Consider the following 24,787-nt stretch of genomic DNA (forward strand, 5'->3'; position numbering starts at 1 on the left):
TGCTCCAACAACAAATCATTCATTCAAATGATACAAAATTCAAGCTGGAGCAACTTCATCAAATCAGATATGAGCCTTCAGCTTTGCTTATGGATGGCATCAAACAGGCTGTAGAAGCAACCTTTGGCTCCTCAACATCTACTAGCTCTTATCAGCATGGGTCCACTTCTCCAAATCTGTAAATCCAATCTCTCCAAAACCAAGTCTCAGAATTGCAGACTTCAAATTCCACTCTCAATGCACATGTCCAAGCCTTGACTTCTCTAGTCAATAGTCAACAAACAGTCATTCAGACCCTGGTGGACTCTCATAAGCACCTTCCAATGCAGAATTGTGTTGCTTTGGGGGACATCATGGGGAAGCTCAACATTTCACTGCCTGCTTTACCTGAACAAATAAGGCCAAAGTTACCAACTCCCCTCCTCATGCCTGTCACCAAGACTAAGGGGGAGATTGAGGCTAGGATTTAACAGTCCAGGGATGCAAAATCAAAATCTAAAGAGTCCGTTCAGGTGGGACAAAGCTCAAGTGCTCAAGTTGATATTAGGAAAGAAAGACTACTAAGGGCTGCAGAAGGACCCAATCAAGATCAAAAATTAAATGACCTTATTGTAGCACTAAAGGTATCTCTACAATACAACTATATGGCTTGCATATCTTCAAACACAACTGTAGCAACAGGTGTCTCCAGGTGACTCTTCCATATCTTCAAACTTTAAGAGCATCTGAACTGGATATAATGATTGACAGGGTAAATCCATTTATTCAAGAAGATACTCAACTTCTCCAAGAGCTCAAAAAGGCACAGATAGCAGCTTTTCCAGAAGCCTATTTATATCCACACAAAGGAGTAGTTTATGTCTGTCCAACAACCAATCAAGCAAGACATCTAACTGTTCCTAAATATTGTGTTAAATAAAATATGCGGCTGATTTTGACATTGCAGTCTGATCTAAAGCATAAAAAGAACAAGAAGCAAGAGGATGTGCAGATTATAAGAATCTTGAATAGATACCTTGTCAACGCTGACACCATGCTGTCAAATACTCAATATAATTTAAGGAAAGATGGGGATGATGATGAGCAGAAGGATGAAAAACAAAAGCCTTCTTGCTCAAATCCAAGTCAAGCCTCTAAAGCAGCTGGTAGAAAAGACAAGAGTCAAGGAGAGAAGAAGGAAGATGAAAAGAAGGATGATGAAAAGAAGAGAAGAAGTGAGAGGAGAAGAAAGAAAAATCATGATGGCTCAGAACCACAAAAAACCCTAAAAATCCAAACACAACTAGCTCAACCTTCAGCTCAACCTTCAAAATCAACAATCTCAAACATCAAACCACCCCAAGCCTCTGTAACACCCCCAAATCCGGGGTCGGGGATCCGGGTTGTCACGAGTTCCACTTCCCTTAACAACACCCAATCTTATTAAACAATCAACTACTCTTTACTGTGACCCCACAATATACACACACACACCACAAGTTATAGTCTCAGAGATGAATATCCAAAAATAATCACAAGTCATTTTATTCCACAATTATATGTCAATACACCTTAAAAGGTTTTCTGGATAATTTACATTTCTTTGCCATTATTACAATTCATAATATACATAAGTCTGGTACATTATTAGTTGAAAACTTAGCCTATTGGTAATTTCTACCTCAGCTACAGCGGCCTCAATGCTTCCAGAAAGCTGCGGAACGTTTCATATCCGCTTGCGAATTGGGAGCTTGGTCATGTTCATCTTATCTATCTGATGTTGTGTGATGAAAGAAGAAAGCAAGGGTGAGCAGCAAGCCCACCAAAATAATATGTATAATGATTAACAATATATGAGCCTACTCATAATACTCATGAAAGTCTTGGTCAAAAGAAATGACCCAAGTTTGATATCTTAATGCGATGAAGTCGCAAAATATTCAGTATATATACATATATACTTTTCAAAATATTGGAAGTCCTCTTCCATGCATAATATACACAAAGTCCCAGTGTATAACTGTATATAAAAAAAATATCGTTGCAAGGTGATCTCATATATCTAACCTTGTCTCAACGTTTTTCTGAAAATCTTTGTCATTCATAAGACAATTATTAACTAGATATAAGCTTAAAAGATGAAGTTACCAAATACTTGACTACACTTATATCATTTATAAAGCTACTTGAACTACCACTGTTCAAAGTATAATGAGCTTTTACCAGTTCATCACATAGATGAGACTACAAGACAAGATTTGAATAGATTAAATCTTTAAAATATTATTAAAGGAAATGAAGTTATGACATACTTCATTAAGTTCTGATATATATATATATATATATATATATATATATATCCACATATACATCTTCCTTTATACATTTCCTGAAAACCTCTGTCATGTAAAGTATGAACAGAATTGCAATATCCAATAATTTTGGAAAGGAAAAGAATTTTGGCATAAACCAGATATCTTGCTGATCAGGCAAAGATACCCATAAGTAACTTTTTCTACTAGTAGATGGACGAATTCCCCACTGGTCATCACCCTGGTCGTAATAGGACCTTATGCTGGACTGCCACTCAGCCACTTATGCATTTGATGGACTCCCACTAAGCCACTTACACTATCATGGACGCCCACTGAGCCCATGTTGCTTATGCCGACTCAATAGATGGACTTACTTCCCGAACGTTGGGTAAGTAATCAATTCATTTACCAAAACTGCAACCGTGTTGCGAATATAAAATACACCACAGAGCCGGATCCCTCAGGTTTTGAGCGAGTATTTAAATCCCCTTAAAAGAAAGATCTTAAATATAAAAATGAGTTTTGGGATTCGCTCTAACTTTTAAAAATCATTTTGAAGACTCGAAAACACTTTATAGAGTGTTTGGAGTAAAGCTGATTTAATGAAGTAAATCAGTCCCCAGAATATTTAGAAAATGACTGAATATTATTATTTAAATAATATTCCCATAAAGAATAATCTTTATAAAAATAATTGAAGTAGAAGTATTAAAACTTATACTTGAAACGAGTATTAAATAACCAAAGATATACTTATATGAAAGTACTATCTTTATTTGAATAATCAAAAATAAGTTTGATTATTGACACCTTATTCTTTAATAAAATAAAGAATATATCTCAGCAAATAATCGGAGTCATAGATCCCCAAATGAATATTCAAATAATATTCATTAAATAATATAAAAGAGTCATAAGCCCTCGGATGAATATTCAAATAATATTCAGATAATAAAATAAAAGGAGTCATAAGTCCTCGAATGAATATTCAAATAATATTCAATAAATAATATAAAAGAGTTATACGCCCTCGAATGAATATTCAAATAATATTCAGATAATAAAATAAAAGGAGTCATAAGTCCTCGAATGAATATTCAAAATAATATTCATTTAATAAAATAAAGAAGTCATAAGCCCTCGAATGAATATTCGAATAAATATTCAATTAAGTAAAATAAAGGTATCGAATAAACCTTATTCGATCAATAGTTTTAAAACTATATCCATATATATATAAATATATATATATATATATATAATATACTCGGGAACATCGACTCCCGGTTTAGAAATATGTTCACCTTTGGGTCCCTGTACTAAGGGTATATGCAAATTACCGCTATCCACTAGCATATGTATTATCAACTGAATCAACAGATATATATGGAAAGAATACGAAACAGGCATGCATATATATATACCATAGCAGCATGCTTCAATATATTGCAACATTTGCTAATTAACCAACATGCATCCATCGCAAGATAATGCAAATACATATACACATCACAACAACAGTTATAACTGGTAGAAAACTTGCCTGAGCGACTGGGGGTTACGAATGGCTCGGGACGAGTCTGGTAACCTATAAGCAACAAGTAAGTTGGAATTAAACCAAAGTCACTTGTAAATCTATACTCTAACCAACTCAGACTCTAACGCTCGTTTTGCGCTTACTGATTCACTTAAGTCACTCGAGTACCCTCGGCTCCACCATTTTTAATAATTTAACCTTTACGAGTTTTAAGGCGATTCCTTTGCGAGTGTCTTACCAACTGCCTAACACACTTACCTTAAATGTTTCATACTTCAATTAGTCCTTTTTGGTCTTTAACCTATGTTTCAAAGTAAGGCGAGGGGAAAAGTTTCGTTCGCGAAACGCCGTTACTTGAAACGGTCGTTTCTCCTAAACCGTGCATCGGAATCGAACGAACTACATATCAAAATGAAGCTCGTAAAATGAGCTATCTAGACATGGAAATGGTCATAATATAGCAGGGGGTTCTCGGGTCCTAATGTTATGCACAAAAACAGTCTAAAGAAAATCGGACGTTACGACGGCTATGTTTACGCGATTTCCCAATTTTAAACCATTCAAAACCAACCCAATTCAACCTCAAATCCAACATACAACCAACATCCATCCTTATCACATCACAACAACCCCAACCAATTCAATTTTAACATTCATACTTATGTCTAAGCTTAACTTTAACCATACTTAAGTTCTTTTAATCAAAACAACAACATTTACCATTCCATTTCACTACCATTTCAAATCCCAAACTCTAAATCACAACATCAAGCTACAATATCACCCTACTAATCAAAATCATCTTATAATACATAGGAATCTAGGGTTTGGAGATGATATACCTTCCTTGAAGTGGTGGGAGTAGCTAGGAAGCCTTAAGAAGCTTTGAGAAGTCTTAGGAATGCTTGGATCTTCAAGGAAAACAAGAAAAATATCAAGTTAAAAACTTGAAAACACTATTCATTGTCTTCTTCTTTGATTAAATGAAGAAGATTGAGAAGGAATTGATGGCTTAAACTCATGATATAGCCCTAACTAAGCATAAAGATGATTAGGGAATTATCTTACCAATTTAGGAGGCTTGGATCTTGAGTTTTGAATTCTTGCCCATTTGCAATAGTAAAAAGCCGAGAGCAAAGATGAACAATACCTTGGTTGCTTTTTGATTTTGATGAAGAATGAATTTGCTTGGCTTGGTTGATTTGTTTTTGTGTTTGATTTAGTTAATTACCTTGTTGCCCTTGATTTTGTGTGGTTAAAAAGCCACCACATCTCCTTCCTTCCCATGTCATGCCCATGTCATGTTGTGATGTCATCCTTCCCTCTTTGTCCTCCTCTCATTGGTTGGGTGACATCACTCACTCTAATCCCTTTGATTAACTTCCTAATTGTTTGCCTAATGACCGCTGATCTGTTATACGGTTCGCTTAACTTTCGTTCTCGTTTTTCGTTTGAAGGATCATACCCGGGATCTTATTACTTAGGTTCCCTTAACCTTTCTCAATACATTATATTCCTTTTTATGATCCTCTATTATAATCCTTTAATTTAAATCCTTTTTATCCTGTTACCTTATACTCAATTCTCTCCGTATCTAGTGGGTTTCCGGGAAAAATCCAAGTGTTCGGATTTGGATTCTGACGATCTTTACATACACTTATATCCCATATAAAGTACTAATAAAATCTCAGAATATCCATATCAGAACCCCTACATAGTGTGACATTAAAAGTTTTCTCATTCAGCAAAAACACTATTCCTAAGGGTTTCAAAATTTCCCAAAAATTGGGGTTATTACAGCCTCTAAGCCTAAATTTCTATACAAACAAACAGCTAACTCTTTCCTAAAAATTCCAATCACCACAATCCAAACATTTCTCAAGAAAATCACAAACTTACCTTTAGCTAAGCCTTCACTAAAAGTCAATCACAAAAATATTGGGAGAAAGACTAAGAAAGCCAATCCTATAGAAAAAGTAGAAGTCACTGAAAGGGTCATCTGGAATTGTTTCAAGCAAACTAACTTTCTACCCTTGAATTGGTGCATCTCAGAGGCAGATTATTTTCAAAAACTAGCTGAGGAAATAGTTATAGTCTGGGTTATATCTTTAAAGGAAGTCAGAATTTATTATACAAATGGGTCATTTAATTTTTTTGGATGTGCTTTAATGGATTCTCTCTCTCCCACATAAATCAAGAGAGTGATAAATTTGCTAAAAGACAAGGATACTGCTACAAGAGCATAGAGATCAGTTTTGGCTGAGTGGTTGATTGAAAGGGAAGAAAGAAGAAAAAGAAATGAGGCTAAATATGAGGAAAGAAAAAGAAAGTATGATGAAGAAATTGAAATGTTCATGAAAAGATCAGAAGAACTCAAGGCTAAAGGAATGAGCAGAATTTCAAAAGATGGAAAGTTTCTAAACATCAAAGCTGGAAAATTCTCAAGATTTGGAATTGATTTACTAGACAATGGTTATCCCAAGGCAGACATGATCAAACTAGTAGAAGCTCTAAGTGGGACACCTATTGTAGAAGAACTTGAAATTCTTATTTTCTTAAAGAATCTCATTAGGGAATAAACAAAAGCAAAAATAGTTTTTACCTAATGCTTGTAACCATTTAGACTTTGTAAATCTTCTAATGTATAAAAGGTGTAATTATGTCATCTTATGTATTAATCTTATTTTCCATCACAGCTTGGGTTTAGTCTTGTTAACAGGCATGAATTTGTGTTAAGCAATCTTCCCACAAATTGGGGGAGATTATTGTGCAAGACATGCTTGTACAATAACAAGACTAAGTCAAATTGACAACCTAAAGTAAGTTGTTTTGTAATCTTAGTTTGTATTTTATACTTGTAACATATAAAGTCTGTAAAAATGTCAAAGGAGCAGACTGGTTCTTTTTCTTTAAACAGTATCAAGCCTAAGAATTCTATCTGGAAGAAGATCTAGAAGATCATGCCTCAGAAGAATTATGAAGAAGATTGGAGTTGAATAAATCTATTTTGGGAAAAATGTTCTAAGTTAAGATCTCTACAAGTCACAGATTTAGTGTTATAGAGAAGTCATTCGAGAACTCTAGAATGACTTATAGAACTAGAGAACTCAGAGATATCGACAAGCCAAATTGAAGACATGAAGGTTGGAGATATCGACAAGTCATTTCTTCACTCGAGAAATCAGAGTTATCGACAAGTCAAAATTCATTAGAGAACTTTGAGTTATCGATAAGTCAAATTTCACTAGAGAACTCAGAGATATCGACAAGTCAAATTTGACTAGAGAACTCTGAGTTATCGACAAGTCAATAAGTCACTAGAGAACTTAGAGATATCGATAAGTCAAAGTGAAGATATGAAGATTAAAGATCTCGATAAACCAAATCCTCTTATAGAGAATTCAAAGACCTCTACAAGTCAAATCATCTATGGAGTATTAGAGATCTCGATAAGTCATTATACTTATCGAGATGTCAAGACCTCTATATGCCTAATTGGAGATCTCGAGGTAAAACCTCAAAGTACAATTTGCAGACCAGTTCAATATCCAAGATTTACAATCAACAAACAATTCAACCAGTTGGATTGACAAGTCTATAAAAAGCAGCTTGAAGAGTGTGCAAGATCAAGGATGAAGATTAACTGACAAAGAAAGATCAAGATTAACATAGTATGCAAAGATATGCTAAGCCAGAAATTGAAGATATACTTTTCCTAAAATGGAAATGAATAGTGACAGTTTACTAAAGTGAATAGCATCTCTTATTATACACTGTGTACACCAGGAGTTAACTAAAATATAAAGTTAACATTGATCCTTTATTAGAAAGTAACAATTAGATCAGAAATTCTTGTATTTTCTCTCTAGTAGAAGCTAAGCTCTTTATCAACAAAGAGCCTAGAAATTTTGTAGCAAAACATTCTTAATTTTAATATGAAATTAAGTGAGTTTTGAAAGATCTGTGTTATTCATAGCTGCATGTTTAATTTCTGTTATAACACATCTTAGTACAAGAATTATTTTACTTTGTTCAAAACCAAAATAACAGTTTAAGAAAAGCATAAAAATACTAAAACACATTCACCCCCCCCCCCCCTCTATGTGTAATTTATTACCTAACACTATACATTTCTGTAAAAGAGAATGAAGGCCATTATCGGCGATTATCAATAAACTAGACTGGACACAAGTTCGCACCTATATCCTGCTGATCGGTCAGGATACAGTGCAGATCTACACCTCTATGTATAGATCCATTTGGGTACCCAGGATCTACGGCCCAACACAAGGATCCAGTTAATTACCGGTCCTTAGGATATACCTGATCCTAATCGTCACTATCTAGTCCACGGGTGAGCAACCGGAATAATCGGTATGCTTTGATGTATCCCAACATCGGAATATATTAGGATATATATATAATATATTAGAATATTAATAGAGTATTCAAGGAATCAAGAGAAATCAGGAATCGAAATGAAATATGAACAAAGGAATAATAATTGTGTATCAATGTATATGAACAGGAATTATCGGTGTTTAAATGTGATGAGAATCTGAAAGTAATCCACTATTCTGAATTTTAGAATAGGGGAAAAACTTGCATGTCACGTGATCTACCGCAAGTATACCACAACTCTCTAGCACTGGCTCAGTCCGCCTTGTAGGCTTCGTATCTATCAGAGAAAGATACTTATTTAGTCAACTCGTATTTCAATCGCGTCTCGAACCGACTTCACGTAGCCCTTATCGTCTACCCATACGTTTACAATTGATTCGCATAATAATTACTAACAAATAAAACTCGATTAACCACATAATTCACTATACACAGAAGTCACATAACCCTTTTTAGGTTTGAAAATAATTTTTGGAATCAAAATCGACTTGCTATTCGCATTATTGAACAGTATCTTGCTCGTATTCTAATTTACAGAATTTATTGGACTCGTCTCTATAAGTAATAGGGTCTCTAAATGAATAAATATCGAAATCCGACTTGTTTCCAAAATAAATTAAGGTTTGAAACTATTTTTAATGAAAACAAATCATTTTTCTGAGGCATAGGGCTTTCATTTCGTTTAAATCGGATAAATGGTTCAATTTATTATTAAATATAATTATTTATTCAAAATAATTGAACCTCAAAAATATTTTTAAATAATTATTTAGGAAAAATCAGAATTAAAAATGATTTTTCCATAATTTTTGGAATTAAAATGAATTTATTATGATTTATTGAAAATAATTTGATTAATTATCAAAATAATTAATCATTTTCTAATATTTAATAATTAATAAATAATTAATAATTAATTAATCTCAAATTTTAGAAAATATTTTAGAATTATTTATAAAATAAATCAATTAATTAAATAATTAATTAATCAATTTAAAAATAAATGAAACTGATTTTATAACTAATAAAAATAAAATAAAAATTAAAAATATAGAAACATTTGTCAAAAATTGAACTTCTAACAAAATGGATCAAAGACGGGTCAAATTAACGGGTCAAACGGGTCAAATCCGGGTCATGAAGAACATGACCGGAAAATTCCCTGAATCCGGCGACTAGCCAGGATTCCAGTAGCTCGTTTTCAGGCCAATAACAACATCGTTTGATGTGGTTTTTACAGGGTTTTCATTCCAAATCATCCTAGCAATCCAATTTCGGCCACAACATCACAGAATCACCCCTTCATCAACTTCTCCGTCCAAATCAAACCAAACTCCGGCCAACAATTGTTTTTCTTCATCTGTACATGAAACTTTGATTTTAATAGCTCAAATCAAAACTTATAAATTGTATAATCACATCCCTAACATCTAAGGAATCAAAGATTCTTCAAAATCAAAATCGTATAAATCAAAAATTGGTATAAACCCTAATAATCGAACTTACATAAACATGAATCGTTTGTTCAATTAACTACTATAAATCGACTGTAAACATTTAAACAAAGCTATATCAATCATCAAATCACTCTAATAACCCTAGCTACAAAATCCCCCAAATCAGACATGAACCCTAGAATTTGAAATTGAAAAATAACGAATCAAAACATAAAATTGATACCATAAATCAAAAGAATAGATCAAAACATTCGACTTGAGTACTTACACGACTTGATTTGGTGTGGAAAATTGATCAAAATTACTGGTTAATTCTTCGACCCGATTCTGGAAAACCGAACCGGAAAATAGAGAATATCTGATTTTTCTGTATTTTTAATAATTAATTATAAATAATTAAATAAAATTAGGCTATTTATAGTAAGTAAAATAATACTCCTAATTAAAATTAAGGCCCTAATTATACATCTAATAAAATTAATTGGCCCTTAATTTTATAATTTTTGAGTATTAATTTCTAATTTTTAAATATTTAATATATACAATATATATGCCGAAAATTCCCAAAAATTGTGAATAAATCAAAAATACAAAGAAATGGTATAATTGAAAGTCCCAAAATTTTATAAAAATAAAAATATGATTTTTGTGGGGGTTTTAACACTCAAAGGGGCTCAGAAAAGTCATTTTTCACAAAACAAGAAAATTTATAAAATAACTGGATGTTCAGAATAACGCAATTGAACAAGCCATTCTAGGAAAAATTAGGCCAATTATTTCATTTGAAATATCAGCGATTAAAACAAAGTTCGGGTCGTATAACTTTTGATACGAAAGTTTTTAACACGAAACAAAATACATGATAAATACCCGAAAATACCCTGACAATACGAAACACACTTAGCATATAGCAGTTAGGGTTTTATGACTAAATACACATAATAACATAATAAAACATATAGTTTAGCTTTATTATGATATAATATGAGCGTAATTTCCCAGTCGTTACAACAGATGTCTACATGTGTCTCTCTCCAATCTTCAAAATTTGAGAGCATCTGAGATGGATGTAATGATTGATAAAGTACATACATTAATTCCAGAGGACACCCAACTGCTAAAGGAACTCAAGAATGCTCAGATAGCTACTTTTTCTGAATCTTATCTTTTTCCAATCAAAGGGATTTCCTACATCTGTTCACAATCCATAAAATACAGATACTTCACAGTTCTAAAGAATTGTGTAAGAAATAATGTGAGATTGATAATGACCCTTGAATCTGATCTCAAGACCAAGATAAACAAGAAACCTGAAGATGAGTAAATGATCAGAATCTTGGGGAGATACCTTCAAAATGCAGAGACCATGTTTCCAACTCACAATTCAACTTAAAGGATGACAAGGATGATGATGAGCAGAAGCAAGATGATCAACCACCTTCTAGCTCAAATCCAAGTCAAACTTCTAGAGCAACTGGTAGCAAAGAGAAAAAAGAAGATGGGAAAAAGGGAGATGATAAGACGAAGAGTGAAGAGAGAAGAAAGAAGAAGGAAGACAGTTCAGAACCACAGAAGAAAACCCTACAAATCCAAATCAATCACGCTCAATCCTCTAAGCCAACAAACTCAAACACTGTACCACCTCAAACCTCTAAGCCCAAATTTCTGTACAAGCAAACTGCTAACACCTTACTGAAAATCCCAATCACCTCAAGTCAAACCTCTCTAAAGAAAATCTCAAACCTACCTTCTTTTAAACAGCCAACCAAAACTCAATACAAATCTGTTGGAAGAAAATCAAAGAAAATGCAAGCTACTGAGAGGGCCAACTGGAACTGCTTTAATCCAAAAGATTTTCTACCTCTGAACTGGTGCATCACAGAAGAAGACTGCTTTCAACAATTAGCTGAAGAAATGGTCAAAGTTTGGGTTGTATCTTTGAGGGAAGTAAGAATCTACTATCAAGATGGATCATATACCTTACTTGGCAGAAACTTAATGGATATATTTTCAACCACGGAGATAAACAGGGTGATAAGCAAAGGCATGAAGGTCTGTATTGGTTATATGGTTGGTAGTAAGGGAAGAAAGAAGAGCAAGAGAAAAGGCTGAAAGAGAGGAGAGGAAAAGAAAGTATATTTAGGAGATGGGAAAAGAAGGTTGGCAGATTTTGTTTATTGAATGGTTATCCATTAGATGATAAGCTCAAACTTGTAGAAGCTCTAAGAGGGACACCAATCATAGAGGAACTGGAAGTACTTGTAGAGTTAAAGGACCTCATTAGAAAAGAAACAGGAGATGAAAAATTTGTCTGATGAATGTATCTTTCAAAATCAAGAAATCACTTAATGTATAAAAGTTATATTTCTGTCAATTCTTATGTAATGTTCTATTGTTCATTATAACTTGGGGTTAGTCTTGTTACCAGGCATGAATTTGTGATAAGCAATTTTCTCACAAATTGGGGGAGATTGTTGTACAAGACATGCCTGTACAATAACAAGACTAAGTCAAATTGACAACCCTAAGAATTAGTTGTATGATAATCTTAATTTGTATTTTGTATTGTATTTCTTGAGTCTGTAAAAATGTCAAATATTAGAGTGGAGTATTTTTCCAGTAAACAGTCTCAAGCCTAAGAATAAACTCTGGAAGAAGATCAAGAAGATCATGCCTCAGAGAAATTGTGAAGAAGCTTGAAGTTGAATAAATCTGTTTTAAGAAAAATATTCTAAGTCAGGATATCTACAAGTCACAGATCAAGTCATATAGAGAAGTCATTCAAGAACTCCAGAAAGACATATCGAGAAGTCCAAAATAGCTTATAGAGAAGTCTCAGAGATATCGACAAGTCATTTCTGTATTTGATAACTCAGAGATATCGACAACTCAAAATGAGGATATGAAGATTGGAGATATCGACAAGTCAATTTTCTCATTAGAGATCTCAGAGATATCAACAAGTCAAAATGCCTATAGAGATCTCAGAGATATCGACAAGTCAATTCCACATGCAGAAATTTGGAGACCTCGACAAGTCAAGTTCAGTTATAGAGAACTCACAGACCTCAACAAGTCAAAGAACTTATAGAGAACTAAGAGATCTCGATAAGCCATTATACTTATCGAGATGCCAGCTCTCTATTGTTCAAACTGGAGATCTCGATATAAACCTCAAGTACAGAATGCAGACCGGTTAAAGATCCAAGATCATTAATCAACAAACAAATCAATCACTGATTTAAAAAGTCTACAAAAGCAACTTGAAGAGTAAAAGATCAAAGGCCAAGATTAATTGACAAAGAAAAGTCACAGACATGCATGATTTGCAAAGATATACTAAGCCAGAAATGGAAAGCTTTAGATAACTTAAAGTAGGGTTTAGTACATGCTATTGCATGTTGTGTAAAACCTGTGTTTAATGATCTATAAAGTAAACACTGGTCCTTTTTTTTTAGTTGTAACAAATAGATCTAGATTTTCTTATAACTCTCTCAAGAAAGAAGCTGAGTTTTTTATCAACAAAGAACCCATAAATTTGTAGCAAGACATACTTGATTATAATATAAAATTAAGTGAGTTTTGAAGATACAGTGTTTATGTGCATGTTTATTAATTTTGTTTAAACACTATATCTCTAAAAGTTAAACTACTTTGTTCACCATATCCAAAATAGTTTTAAAAAGCTTAAAAATCCAAAACACATTCACCCCCCTATGTGTTGTATTTATTACCTAACATCCGGTACACTCAAACTTATTAGAGGTATATGTGTTGGATTAACAGCAAAAGGCTAAGCAACCAAATGATTTCATATCTTCATATGTTGGTGCTTTCTTGTATAACAGTTCATAAGGAGATTTTTTATTCAGAACAGATGATGGAAGTCTATGAATACTATAGACTGAAGTTAGAACACACTCCCCCAATACAGGATTGATACTCCTGACTGGAACTTCAATGCCCTTGCCATATTTAAAATATATCTATTCCTTCTCTCAACCCGGGAATTTTGTTACGGGTTATAGGGGCATGATGTTTGATGCAGTATACCAATGGCAGCATAAAATTCAGAACATGATTTATCTTTAAATTCTAATGCATTATCAGTTCTCATCATTTTAACAGCAACATTGAAGTTAGTATGCACATAAGCATGAAAAGCCTTAAAACTAGTCAAGAACTCAGATTTGTATTGTAGAAGATAAACCCATATCATTCTGGAGTAATCATCAACTAATGTCAAAAAATATTTATACTTGCCTTTTGTAGGCACCTTGTATGGCCCATCCACACATCAGCATGCACTAAATCAAACTCTTTGAAAGCATGTGATTTACTTAAAGAAAAAGGCAGTTTGGTAAATCTTGCTAGAGGACAGGTTATAGATATATAAGAAGGAACTGAATTTACCAGCTCTTTTATTTGTGCAATTCCCATAATCTTTGACTCTAGAGCATATCCCAATATGTTATGCCAGATTTGATATTTAGACTTCACAAACTGTTGTACAGCATTACATTTAGCTTCACTGTAGGAATTTACCAGATAGTATAATCCTTTCTTTAGAACTCCCATGCCTTGCACAACATCAGTTGCTTGATTCATTATCAAACACTTGTCTGAATAGAACATTACTTGGGAACTATTGTCTTGAGCTATGAATTGACAACAAATTATGATTGAACTCAGGCACACATAGCACTCCAAGTAACATTAGTCCACTCTCCATTCCAACATCTCCAACATGAGAAATGGCTGCAGTATCTTTAGTGGGCAGTTTTATAGTTAACCTTGAGGTTACTATTGTGACATTGCTTAACAAATGCAAATTAGATGTCATGTGATCTGTATCCCCAGAATCCATGATCCATTCCTCCTTATTATAGCAGTCATAATTTCCAATGGTCATGCCAGAAAAAGGACTATCCAACTCATTTGCATCCTCTCTTTTTTCTGATGTACATGTAATAACATCAGCAATTGTTCTAATTATTTGGCTGACAGAATTACCTGATCATCACCAAAATTTTCATCTCCATCCAGAGTAGTAATAGAATTTTCCATTCTAGCACTAGAACCACCATAATTCCTATTTGCCTGCCATTTACCCGTGTTACCACTCTTTGAAGTCTTTGAAGTTCCTGAGTTTCAAGGTCCTTGATTCTCTTTCTTATATCTGCTATGCCATTTAGGATAGCCAACAATACTCCAGCAATTTTCTTTTGTGTGACCTCTTCCTCCACATTCTGAACACCTCTCTATATGACTATGTAAAGCACTCGATGAACTATATGAATTTTGAGATTTACTGTACATAGCAACAATCTTATTTCCTGCACTAGATTTACTATTTTCTCTCTGTGACTCCTCTTGTTGAATCACAGAGCAGGGTATCTCTACTGTAGGAAATGGTATCATCGTCAATATTTGACTCTTCTGTGGTCCATATTCATCATCCAAGCCATTTAAGAAGTGAAATAACTTGTCTTCTTGTTTCTGATTAACTATTATCTTAATTAATGCATTCATCTCAGCAGTAACATCAGTGATTACAGGTAAACTATTCATATCATCTAGTTCTTCTCAAAGCATACTTAGTGCGGTATAGTACTCAACCAAAGTTATGCCATTTTGTTTGATGCTAAACAGATCTTTACTTATTTTATACTTTCTTGAACCGTTTGTTACATGAAAATGACTCTCTAACAATTTCCAGATCTGACTCGCAGAATTAACAAATAATATCGATTTCTTGATCGCATCAGATACATTATTATGAAGCCAAGAGATTACCGTCGTATTACACGTATCCCATTGCACAGCCTCAGTTGCATCAGTCGCACTCTTGATCTCTGTTCCAGTCACAAACCCTAGCTTTCGCTTTGAAGCTAATTGAATCTCCATTGACCTCTTACAAGTTTGATAATCACCTGATCCTTGCAGTTTTATAACACTAACTGAAGTCGGTCCATCACTTGGATGAAGAAATAATGGATTCTGCAAATGAAAATCGACTCGCCACCATTATCAACAACTTCGATCTTATAATATACACTCAATTAATCACAAATCTACTCTCATTTGATATTCTTACACAAAGATTATAACGATTTCACAAGCTTTTTAACATGTCTTATGACTTTAGTGGAGTAATCTCACATTCTCAATGACTCGCTCTGATACCATAAAGAAAAAGATGAAGTCACAGAAACGAGAAATACACAATTAGTCATTCATGATCTTAAGCTGTATTTATCAATCTCAATCCTAAAAAATGTTGCTTTCACTACTTTTATACAACCAGCCTCCTAAAAGAATCGATAGCCGACTTTTTTATATGAAGTGACTATTTACCTAAACACCCTTTGACCAAATAACTACTTGACTAACATGGACTTAGTAAGAGTAGTGTAGCAGTAGTAGCATTTCATGTCCCATTAGCCAGGTGCATATTTTTATAGACTGGAATGGAACTAAATTTGTGAAATATATAAATCAAATTTCACCAGTCTAATTGAACTCTAGCAACTCTTTCATTATGGACTATTTGAATAAATTCAGACAGGTATAGATAAACAAATCACAATTTTCAAAAAAAACAATGAATGTACAGAATTAGTCGTACTACATGGATCTTGACACTTCTCCAAGCAAATAAATGTAGTAATTAAATCTAAAATTGTGACCGCATCACAGGGATCAACTTTTTATCAACTTGGAAAGCCTTTTCCAAAAGGTCACTAGGAATCGAAGGGTTTGACCCAAACAATGCATTAGCAATTGTAATAACACCAGGGTTCTGGCTGTTTAGAGCTCCAATCGCAACTGCATGAGACTTTTCAACATTTTTCTGGTAATGGATAAGACCCTCGGGGAACACAAACACATCTCCCTTATTAAGTATCTTGGTAATGAGCCGATAATCAGGGTTGGAGGTGATAAATCCAACTTCGAGAGTACCTTCAATAACTGTAAGAATTTCAGTAGCACGTGGGTGTGTGTGGAGAGGGTTTATGCCTGATGGTGCTATGTCAAGGCGCACCATTGAAATGCCAAGGGTGTTAAGTCCTGGTATATGTGCAGCAAATGCAAATGCAGGTGTCGCCTTTGAGCCAACAGCATTCGAGGTGTCACCAAGATGAAGTCCAGTTAAAGAAAAATCACGGGCTGTGATAAGCTTAGGATCCTTGCTTAGAGTTGTAATCAAATTAAATTTGTTAAACTATACGCTAGAGATATTTTCATACATAACGATATAAACCATCCATGGAAAATCACTATATAAATATGTACATTGTGCACTTCAATTTGTATGACTAATTAAAACTGTTTAACCTCATGTGATAAATTGTGATTATAATCTTACCGGAACTCTTAAGATCAGCAACACAAAAATCTTGTAGAGAACTACCATCACTGGACAAAGCAATAACGAACATCATTGCCAACAAGCCTAGGTAAATAAATTTTATAGCCATTAAGAATGAATAAAAATATGGAGTACAGATTAAAGAGAAAGGTTTTATTGAGTTGTGAGTGTTTTAAAAGAGTTAAGTAGTTCAACTTTGTGCCAAAATTTCGATAATGAACAAAAGGAAAAGATACAACATGAAAATTTAAAATTGCATGCCGGCCGCTGACAGATTTTGTGTGAAAGTGTTATTTTCATAGTTATGGAGTAGTTATGGAGACCAAGTATTGCAGTTACTTGACCTTGTCCACCTTTAATTAAAAACCATGAACTTGTCTATATTCAAGAACAACTCAGAAGAAGCTGTGTAGCTAAGCTATATGCAGGCAGACCATTATTCCCCTTGTTTCATTAGTGACTGCAAACACGGCATTTTCTCCCTTTAGTCTAACTTAACTAGCATAACGGTGTTAAATTTTTATTTTACTACATTTGCCAGAGAAGTCCGGTCGATTTTAAATTTTTTGGCACAATGGAGTAGTTCTACGACAGGTAGCTAGTCAAGAACAATTTTCTCTTCCTCTATAAGTAATAATCTTTCCATGGCAGTCGGACATACTTTTACTCACCAAGAACTCTATTTACTTCAATTATAAAATTATATCAACATTGATGTTACACACATAATATTAGGAGGTATCTGATAACATTTTCTTTATAAAATAAGTGACGCGGCGTTAACCAGCAAGAACCCTCGTAAGTAATTAATTTGCAAAAGGGTTTCAAAGGGTAAGAGCAATCAAGTGGAATCAAATTTGTAATCTCAAAACGTGGTCACTTTCAAATGGCATTTGTATCATGTGGAAATGATATAACTGCATCCATTGTCTGGTTTACAGCTACTTAATTTGCACAAACATCTTAAACAAAAGTTTTGTGAAGTGTTACAGTCACAAACACATGTATATAAGACCTTAAAATCTCTAACTTCTCAAGCAACTAGTACCCTCTAAACAAGTAACCTCAAGAGTGACTTAAGATTGGCCTCAACACCGGGTTTTCTTAGTGACTGGCCGTGGAAGCCATTGGGAAACTTCAAGGTATTATACATTTATACATAAATAGCATTTTGTCATCTAATTTTGTACATTATAATTTGAGTTAATTGTTCTTGTTTTCTTTTGATAGTATGCACTTTTGGTGCCATTCGTAGCACATAGCATCTAAGTTTTCGCTACAAATGAAGCAGGAGACATAAACCTCTTCAATGTTCTTGTTTTTCCATTTATGTTGTGGAGAATGATTCATAGCCAGATTTGGATTTCGTATTCTCGTTATCGAACAGCAAAGCTCAGAATTGTTGACAAGAACATTGAGTTCGAACAAGTTGATAGAGAAAGAGATTGGTATTCCACTTTTGCACGCTTATATTTTTTCCAACAAGTTGAATGAGATTTTTTTATCTATTGATGTCACAGGGATGATATTATCTTGATGGTCTCGTTTGTTTACTACATAAATAGTTTCGTTGATCCAGCCATTGCGAAAGTGCCATTGTGAAAGTGCCATTGTGGAGGGCTGATGGTGCAATACTTACTTTTTTGCTTCATGTTGGTCCAATTGAGTTTCTTTACTATTGGTTCCACCGATCACTTCATCATCATTATCTATACTCTCGCTACCACTCTCAGCATCACTCTTCAATTGTAACAGAGCCTATTACATGCAAGATTATGCAACATTACTCTTTTTTACGTGTTTTCTATGTGTGCTACACATGCTCAATGGAAGGTGGCTTATGAAAGTCGGTTACTAATTTCGTGGAACTTACTAAAAATTTGCAGCTATTGTTCATCCATTTGCAGAGCATTTAGCATATATCACACTCTTTGGAGCACCAATGGTGCTTCTAAATCTCACAGGGGACTGCATCAATTATTGCTATATTCGGCTACATTGGAATATTTGATTTCCCAAACAACTTGGGACAATATAATTTCGAATTTGTTCCTTACTGGATATTCAATGTCTTCCTCCCCTTAAGTACTTATTGTACACACCTTCATTCCATTCTCTTCATCACACTCAATTCAGAACAAATCTCTCACTTTTCATGCCTATTTATGATCACATCTACGAAACAATGGATATTTGTAGTGAAACTTTACATCAAACATCTCTAGAGAAATAAAAAGACAAACCCGATGTTGTTCACTTAACTAATTAAACTACTGCAGAATCTATTTATCATCTACGCTTAGGATTTGCTTCTGTTTCGTCTGAGCCACAGAAGTTGAAATGGTAACTAAAGCTAATGTCTCCAGTGACATAGTGGTCAATGATCATCACTTTTTTTATGGAAAAACAGTCATTACTTAGAGGAATCAGTTCGGAAAGCTCAGACTTCAGTCATGGACAATTCCTAGATTCAATGTCCAAGTATGTTTAATTTATCTAGAGACTGATTATTACTATATATTCTTTTTATAAGTCTAATTGCGTAACACGATGATGCTAAATTGTTGATTTGTATATGCAGTACTTTCCGAAACGCCAGTTAACTGGCAAAGAAAAGTGATGACCCCAAATATGAGCCATGTTTATGTGAGAAACAATACTCTTTATTGATACTTATTTTTGCAACCATTTACAAGTGAGACCATTGACCTATATTTATAAGGAGCCTTTTTGGGCTTTTTGCTGTCTTTTATTGGGTTTTTTATTACAAACTCCTATTCTTCTAAGGTTCTAATTTCCTATTTTGAGTCATTCCTCTTTCTTTGGCCCAACATTTGTCCCACACGAACATTGTTGCAATATCTTTAGATTTGCTATTTGTTCTCTAATTACAACCTACACATCCAAATTAAAATAAAGCAAAAGAGAAAATAATAATTAAAGATTTATTTAATTATTGTTTATATTTTATTTTTTGTTATTTGTTTTTGTTCCTTTTCTTATTTCTTCTCTTCTCTCTTATTATTATTATTATTATTATTTTTATATGAGCGGGATGGGGGGAATAGTAGGATGAGTAATATATTCTAATTTGAATATAGGGAGTCTCTTCAACTTCCCTTTCATTTAATCAAAAGGCAGACTGCGGTATTTGAAGGGCATATCTTCTCTCCATCTCCTCCATTTCTCCTGTAAGTTCATCTTTCTTCTAAATTTCCTTGCTTTTTTGTTTAATTAGCGGCTCGTGTCTAATAGTTTCTCAGTTCAAACATAGTTCTTTAGATAATCTATTTCTTGTTTTACTAGTTATTGGTCTGGTTCTTGAATTAAATCTTCCATGGCCGATTTAGGATCTTCTTCTTCGAAAACCAACCCTTTTCGTAACCCTGAAAAACGTCCCCTAGAGGAGGGAGACGAGAAATCTGTTATAAACTTAGATAATTTAGAAATTCCGAATTTAAATTCTTGTAAATCTTTCGACTTTATGAATGAAGAAGAGCTTTTCTCCGGTGTTGAGATAGCATCTAAAGCATCTCCGCCGATAAGTCCTCGTACTTTAGCGTATAGGAATCGAGTTCTTCAGGAGAGTCGGGAGTTGGGTTTTCTTGAATTTCCCCGTGGCTGTAGTCTCGACTACATTAGCCATTTTTCTAATCATAAATTAAATATGACTAAATTGGGATCTTGGGTTGATTTAAAAAATGGGTATAAGTTACGAGTTCCGGGAGCCGACGATAGGATATGGGTGATGCCGGAGTTCGGGATGCACGGTGTGCCGTTGATTATGTTCGAATATGGTCTCCGGCTTCCGATGCATCCCTTTCATCTGGCGATGTACGAGGCTATAGGGTGTGGGATAGCTCAATTGTCGTCCAACTTCGTTGCTCAGTAAGTAGCTTTATAGCCTTATGCAACGAGAGGGATCGAATCCCGTCGGTTAAGTTATTCTTTTCTATTTATCATGTCAGGTATCATAATGGCCAGGTATATTTTGACACTAAAGTAAGCGACCTAAGATTTTTAGTGTCAAGTCTTCTAACTCAGGTTACCACCCTAAATGGGTATACTTAGGTGGGAAAGATTTAGAGTTTGTCAGGCCATGTCGCAAAGTACCTCAGTTGACTCTCGACTATGTGAATAATCTAGATAAGTATGATGCTGCGTATCTCGACGAATTTCAAGGGTCGAGGCCCGTTTACACTAACAATGACTTGAAAGATAGTAAACTCGTAGAAGATCACCATCGGAAGAGACTTATTATTTATATTCTTGAAACAAAAAAAACTCCTTTACACTGCTTACTTCTTCCTCTTCTCTTTTTCTTGTATTTATTATACATTATTTGAAATCTTTTTCCTAAAAATTACTCTTCTATTTTAGTTGCAGGTCAACCTTTGAAACGGTTCTTAGAGAGTGGAGTATTGGTTGAAATGGACAAGGCCATGATGATGCTTGTTAAGAAGTCGAGGGTCGGGGCTGTTGACATGCCAAGAGTTGATGAAAATACTTCGTCAAAGATGATTTCTATTGAGCTTTTAGACGATCGTGGAAATAAAGTTGTTGGCGGATCTGAGCGTGTTACTTGTGAAGGAACGGGGAATGCTTCCCGGAAAAGGTCACGAAGTGTAGCTGTTGAGACCCCTGAGATCGCTGGTAAGAAGACTTGTGATGATGCTGCGGGAAGTGGTGTAAACAGGACCTTAACCATAATTGGAAACCGAGGAATTATGCTCCCCACTGTTGATGTCGAGGCAAGCCAAGAAGTTATTCATGTGGAGATCCGTCCTTCTGAGAGGTGGCTTGCTGGGACGGCTCCTCTGCGGGCTTTCCGAGTCTTCAATCTACCTCAAGATTCCAGCGCTTATGCTAAGAGGTCCAGATCTGAGCTCGTTGATCGATGCCTGGGGAGAGCTGGGAGGGTAAGCATGTTTTATCATAGGTTTACTCGATATCTATTTATTTTACGTACTTGTAGATCCCCCTTTTTATCATACTTGACTTGATGTCTTCATTGCCTGTGGTTTATGTCTAACCAGTATTTATCCGATGTGATGCATATTCTTGAAGAATATAAGACTGGTGAAAGAAAGAGCTCCCCCTCGAAGGTGGAGGAGGAGCGTGATTTACTAAAGAGAGAAAAGAAGAAGCTTGAGAATGATTTGAGTGATGCTAAGAGTCGAATTGTCGAGCTTTCGAAAGCTAATTCAGGTTTCCGGGCCAAGGTATGTTGTTGTTTTCGCTTTTCTTTTCTTCTTCCTTTTTATTTTTACTATTTATTTATTACTATACATATAATAATAATAATTTTGATATGACGGTAAATTTCTTAACTTGTCTTCCCTACGTATTTCTTATGTACTTTTAAGTATATGATTGTTGTATTTTCTGTGTTGTTGATTCACATATAAGTGAACTAGAGTTGTCCAATGGTCGACTAATCAAAGAGTCAGAGGATGTTGGGTCTCGAGTGAAGAGCCTTGAGACCTCGCTTGGTAAAGAAACAAAGAAGCGTGAGGCTCTAGAGGTCGAGCTGACTGCCCTTCGCGAGAAGAATGAGACCTTAGAGATGGCAAATCTGAATTTGAACTGGAGGTAGAGAAAGGTATCGAAGATATAGCTGGGGCCCTCGGAGATGGATATGGGAGTTGTATTAAAAGAATGGAGATTTCCGGCTTCGATGTGAGTGGGCATGGTTTCGTGGATTACCTCTGAAACTATGATGAGGAGCATAAGGAGAAAGATGTCGACCCTTGAAGGAGAGGAATTTCTCGTTGGTCGATGTAATTTCAGAAATATGTTTTAATTTGATTACGTACGTTCTGGTTTTATGACGAATTTGAATTTAGTCATCTCTCATGAAGATGATGTCTGACTTATTTTGCTACCGCGAGCGTATTTTCGACTTTACTATAAATTTTTATTAAGGTTAGCTGTTGGTTTTGTTGGATTTTAAACGCAGCGGGGGCATGGCAAAACACTTTTACACATACAAAATCCAAATAAAAGCATACAGATCATGAATAAAAAATTCGAGGGATCGAATCTAACCTTTAAAATTAATTCGGAGACAACTATCAGAGATCCTTAGCAGTTGCTCCTCAAGTGTGAAGCACTCCACCGGTATCCATCAAGAAAACGATGTTAAGGAGGAGGAAGGAGGTGGAGAGAATTAGGTTTTCCAAACTTTTTGGGTTTTGGGGTTAAAGGTTGGAATAAAATTAGGGTCTATAAGTGTATTTATAGGAAAAAAATTCAGCTGAAATTTTCCCATAAATATTATTATTATTATTATCCCATTTATTATTCTCATTAATAATTAAAACACATTTTAATTATTAATCCTTTTTCTAAACACTTTAGAAATAATTCTCTCTCTTGATTTAATTTCCAAAAATTAAATCCTTAATTAATAATATTAAGAACTTTTCTTAATTAATTTATAATCAATTAAATCTCATTTAATCAATTATTAAATTTTCCAATTAATTATTTATTTCACAAATAAATAATTATTACCCATTATTAATTAATTCCTCCACCATTAAATCATTCTCTTTTAATGGTGTGACCCTGTAGGTTCAATATTAAGCCGGTAGTAGAAATAAATAATAATAAAACTATTTTATCATTATTTATATAAATTCTCTAATTTATTAAATATGATTAATTAATTAATCACATTTATTCTACATCGTGAGGGATACTTTTCAGCATATCGCGACTATCCGGATAATATGAATTCACTGCTTAGAATACCAAGAACCTATTCAGTGAATAGTTACCGTACAATAAACTCCTTCTACCCTACAATGTCCCGATTAAATACAAGGCATGGATCTCGTGTCAAGCCTATCTAATTCAATCACTTGCTTACCATTTATTATGCTTAGTTTTATGCAAATTAGAAACTCCTTTCTAATTTCATTTACTCTGGCCAGAGATTCCTGAACTAGCATAAGTGGATCAGCCTTGAACATTCGCTTCCTTCACTGGAAGGGGTAGATCCTTTATTGATCATACACTATCTTCGTGTACAAATTCCTATACCCAGAAGAGCCCTAATAATTGTCCCTGGAGACTAAGAACTAAACCAAAGCATAGTTTAGTGTACACAAGATGACTATGATGACCTCAAGTCTAAGGATACTTGTACAACTATCACTATGTGAACAACTGCTGACACGTGAGTGAACTCCATCAGTTGTTCAGCTGTGCGAGTCATGTTCAGTGAACTTATTCTATAATAAGCACCTACATACTAGCTATAGTGTCACCACACAAATGTCTATGAGAACAGACATCCTTCATAATGAAGCAAGCATAGTATGTACCGATCTTTGCGGATTATTAATTACGAGTTAGTAATCCTATGACCAGGAACTATTTAAGTTTAGAGTTATCATCTTTTTAGGTCTCACTATTATGATCTCATCATAATCCATAAAAAGCTTTACTCTAAACTATGGTATATCTTATTTAAACACTTAAATAGATAAAGCCCGTAATAAAAACAAAACAAGTCTTTTATTAATATCAATGAAATCAAAACAGATTACATAAAAGTTATTCCTAAATCCTCATACATTATTAGACTTAGGACATATTCCTTTCAATCTCCCACTTGTACTAAAGCCAATCACTCTGGTATCTAATACCCATCTTGTCTTTATGACGATCAAAGTGACTTTCATAAAGTAGCTTTGTGAGTGGGTCTGCTATGTTATTA

The 24,787-nt window shown here is 34.3% G+C and overlaps 1 protein-coding gene and 1 pseudogene across 1 annotated transcript; one reads left to right on the plus strand and one right to left on the minus strand.

The window, feature by feature from the left end:
• Nucleotides 1-16,365: 16,365 nt before the first annotated feature.
• On the minus strand, nt 16,366-17,170 carry LOC141719732 (putative germin-like protein 2-1). Its single transcript, XM_074522111.1, has 3 exons — nt 17,059-17,170; nt 16,954-16,969; nt 16,366-16,882 (listed from the first exon to the last, which is right to left on the minus strand). The coding sequence occupies exons 1-3, from the start codon at nt 17,168-17,170 to the stop codon at nt 16,366-16,368; spliced, it is 645 nt and encodes a 214-aa protein (XP_074378212.1).
• A 777-nt stretch (nt 17,171-17,947) lies between these two features.
• Nucleotides 17,948-24,787, plus strand: part of LOC141665232 (very-long-chain aldehyde decarbonylase CER1-like) — a 32,927-nt pseudogene continuing 26,087 nt past the window's right edge.

Source organism: Apium graveolens, chromosome 1 (genome assembly GCF_009905375.1).
Source record: "Apium graveolens cultivar Ventura chromosome 1, ASM990537v1, whole genome shotgun sequence".
NCBI classification, from domain to species: domain Eukaryota; kingdom Viridiplantae; phylum Streptophyta; class Magnoliopsida; order Apiales; family Apiaceae; genus Apium; species Apium graveolens.

Excerpts from the sequence above, each read along its gene's own strand:
- LOC141719732 (XM_074522111.1), bottom strand. The coding sequence starts at position 17,170 with ATGGCTATAAAATTTATTTACCTAGGCTTGTTGGCAATGATGTTCGTT.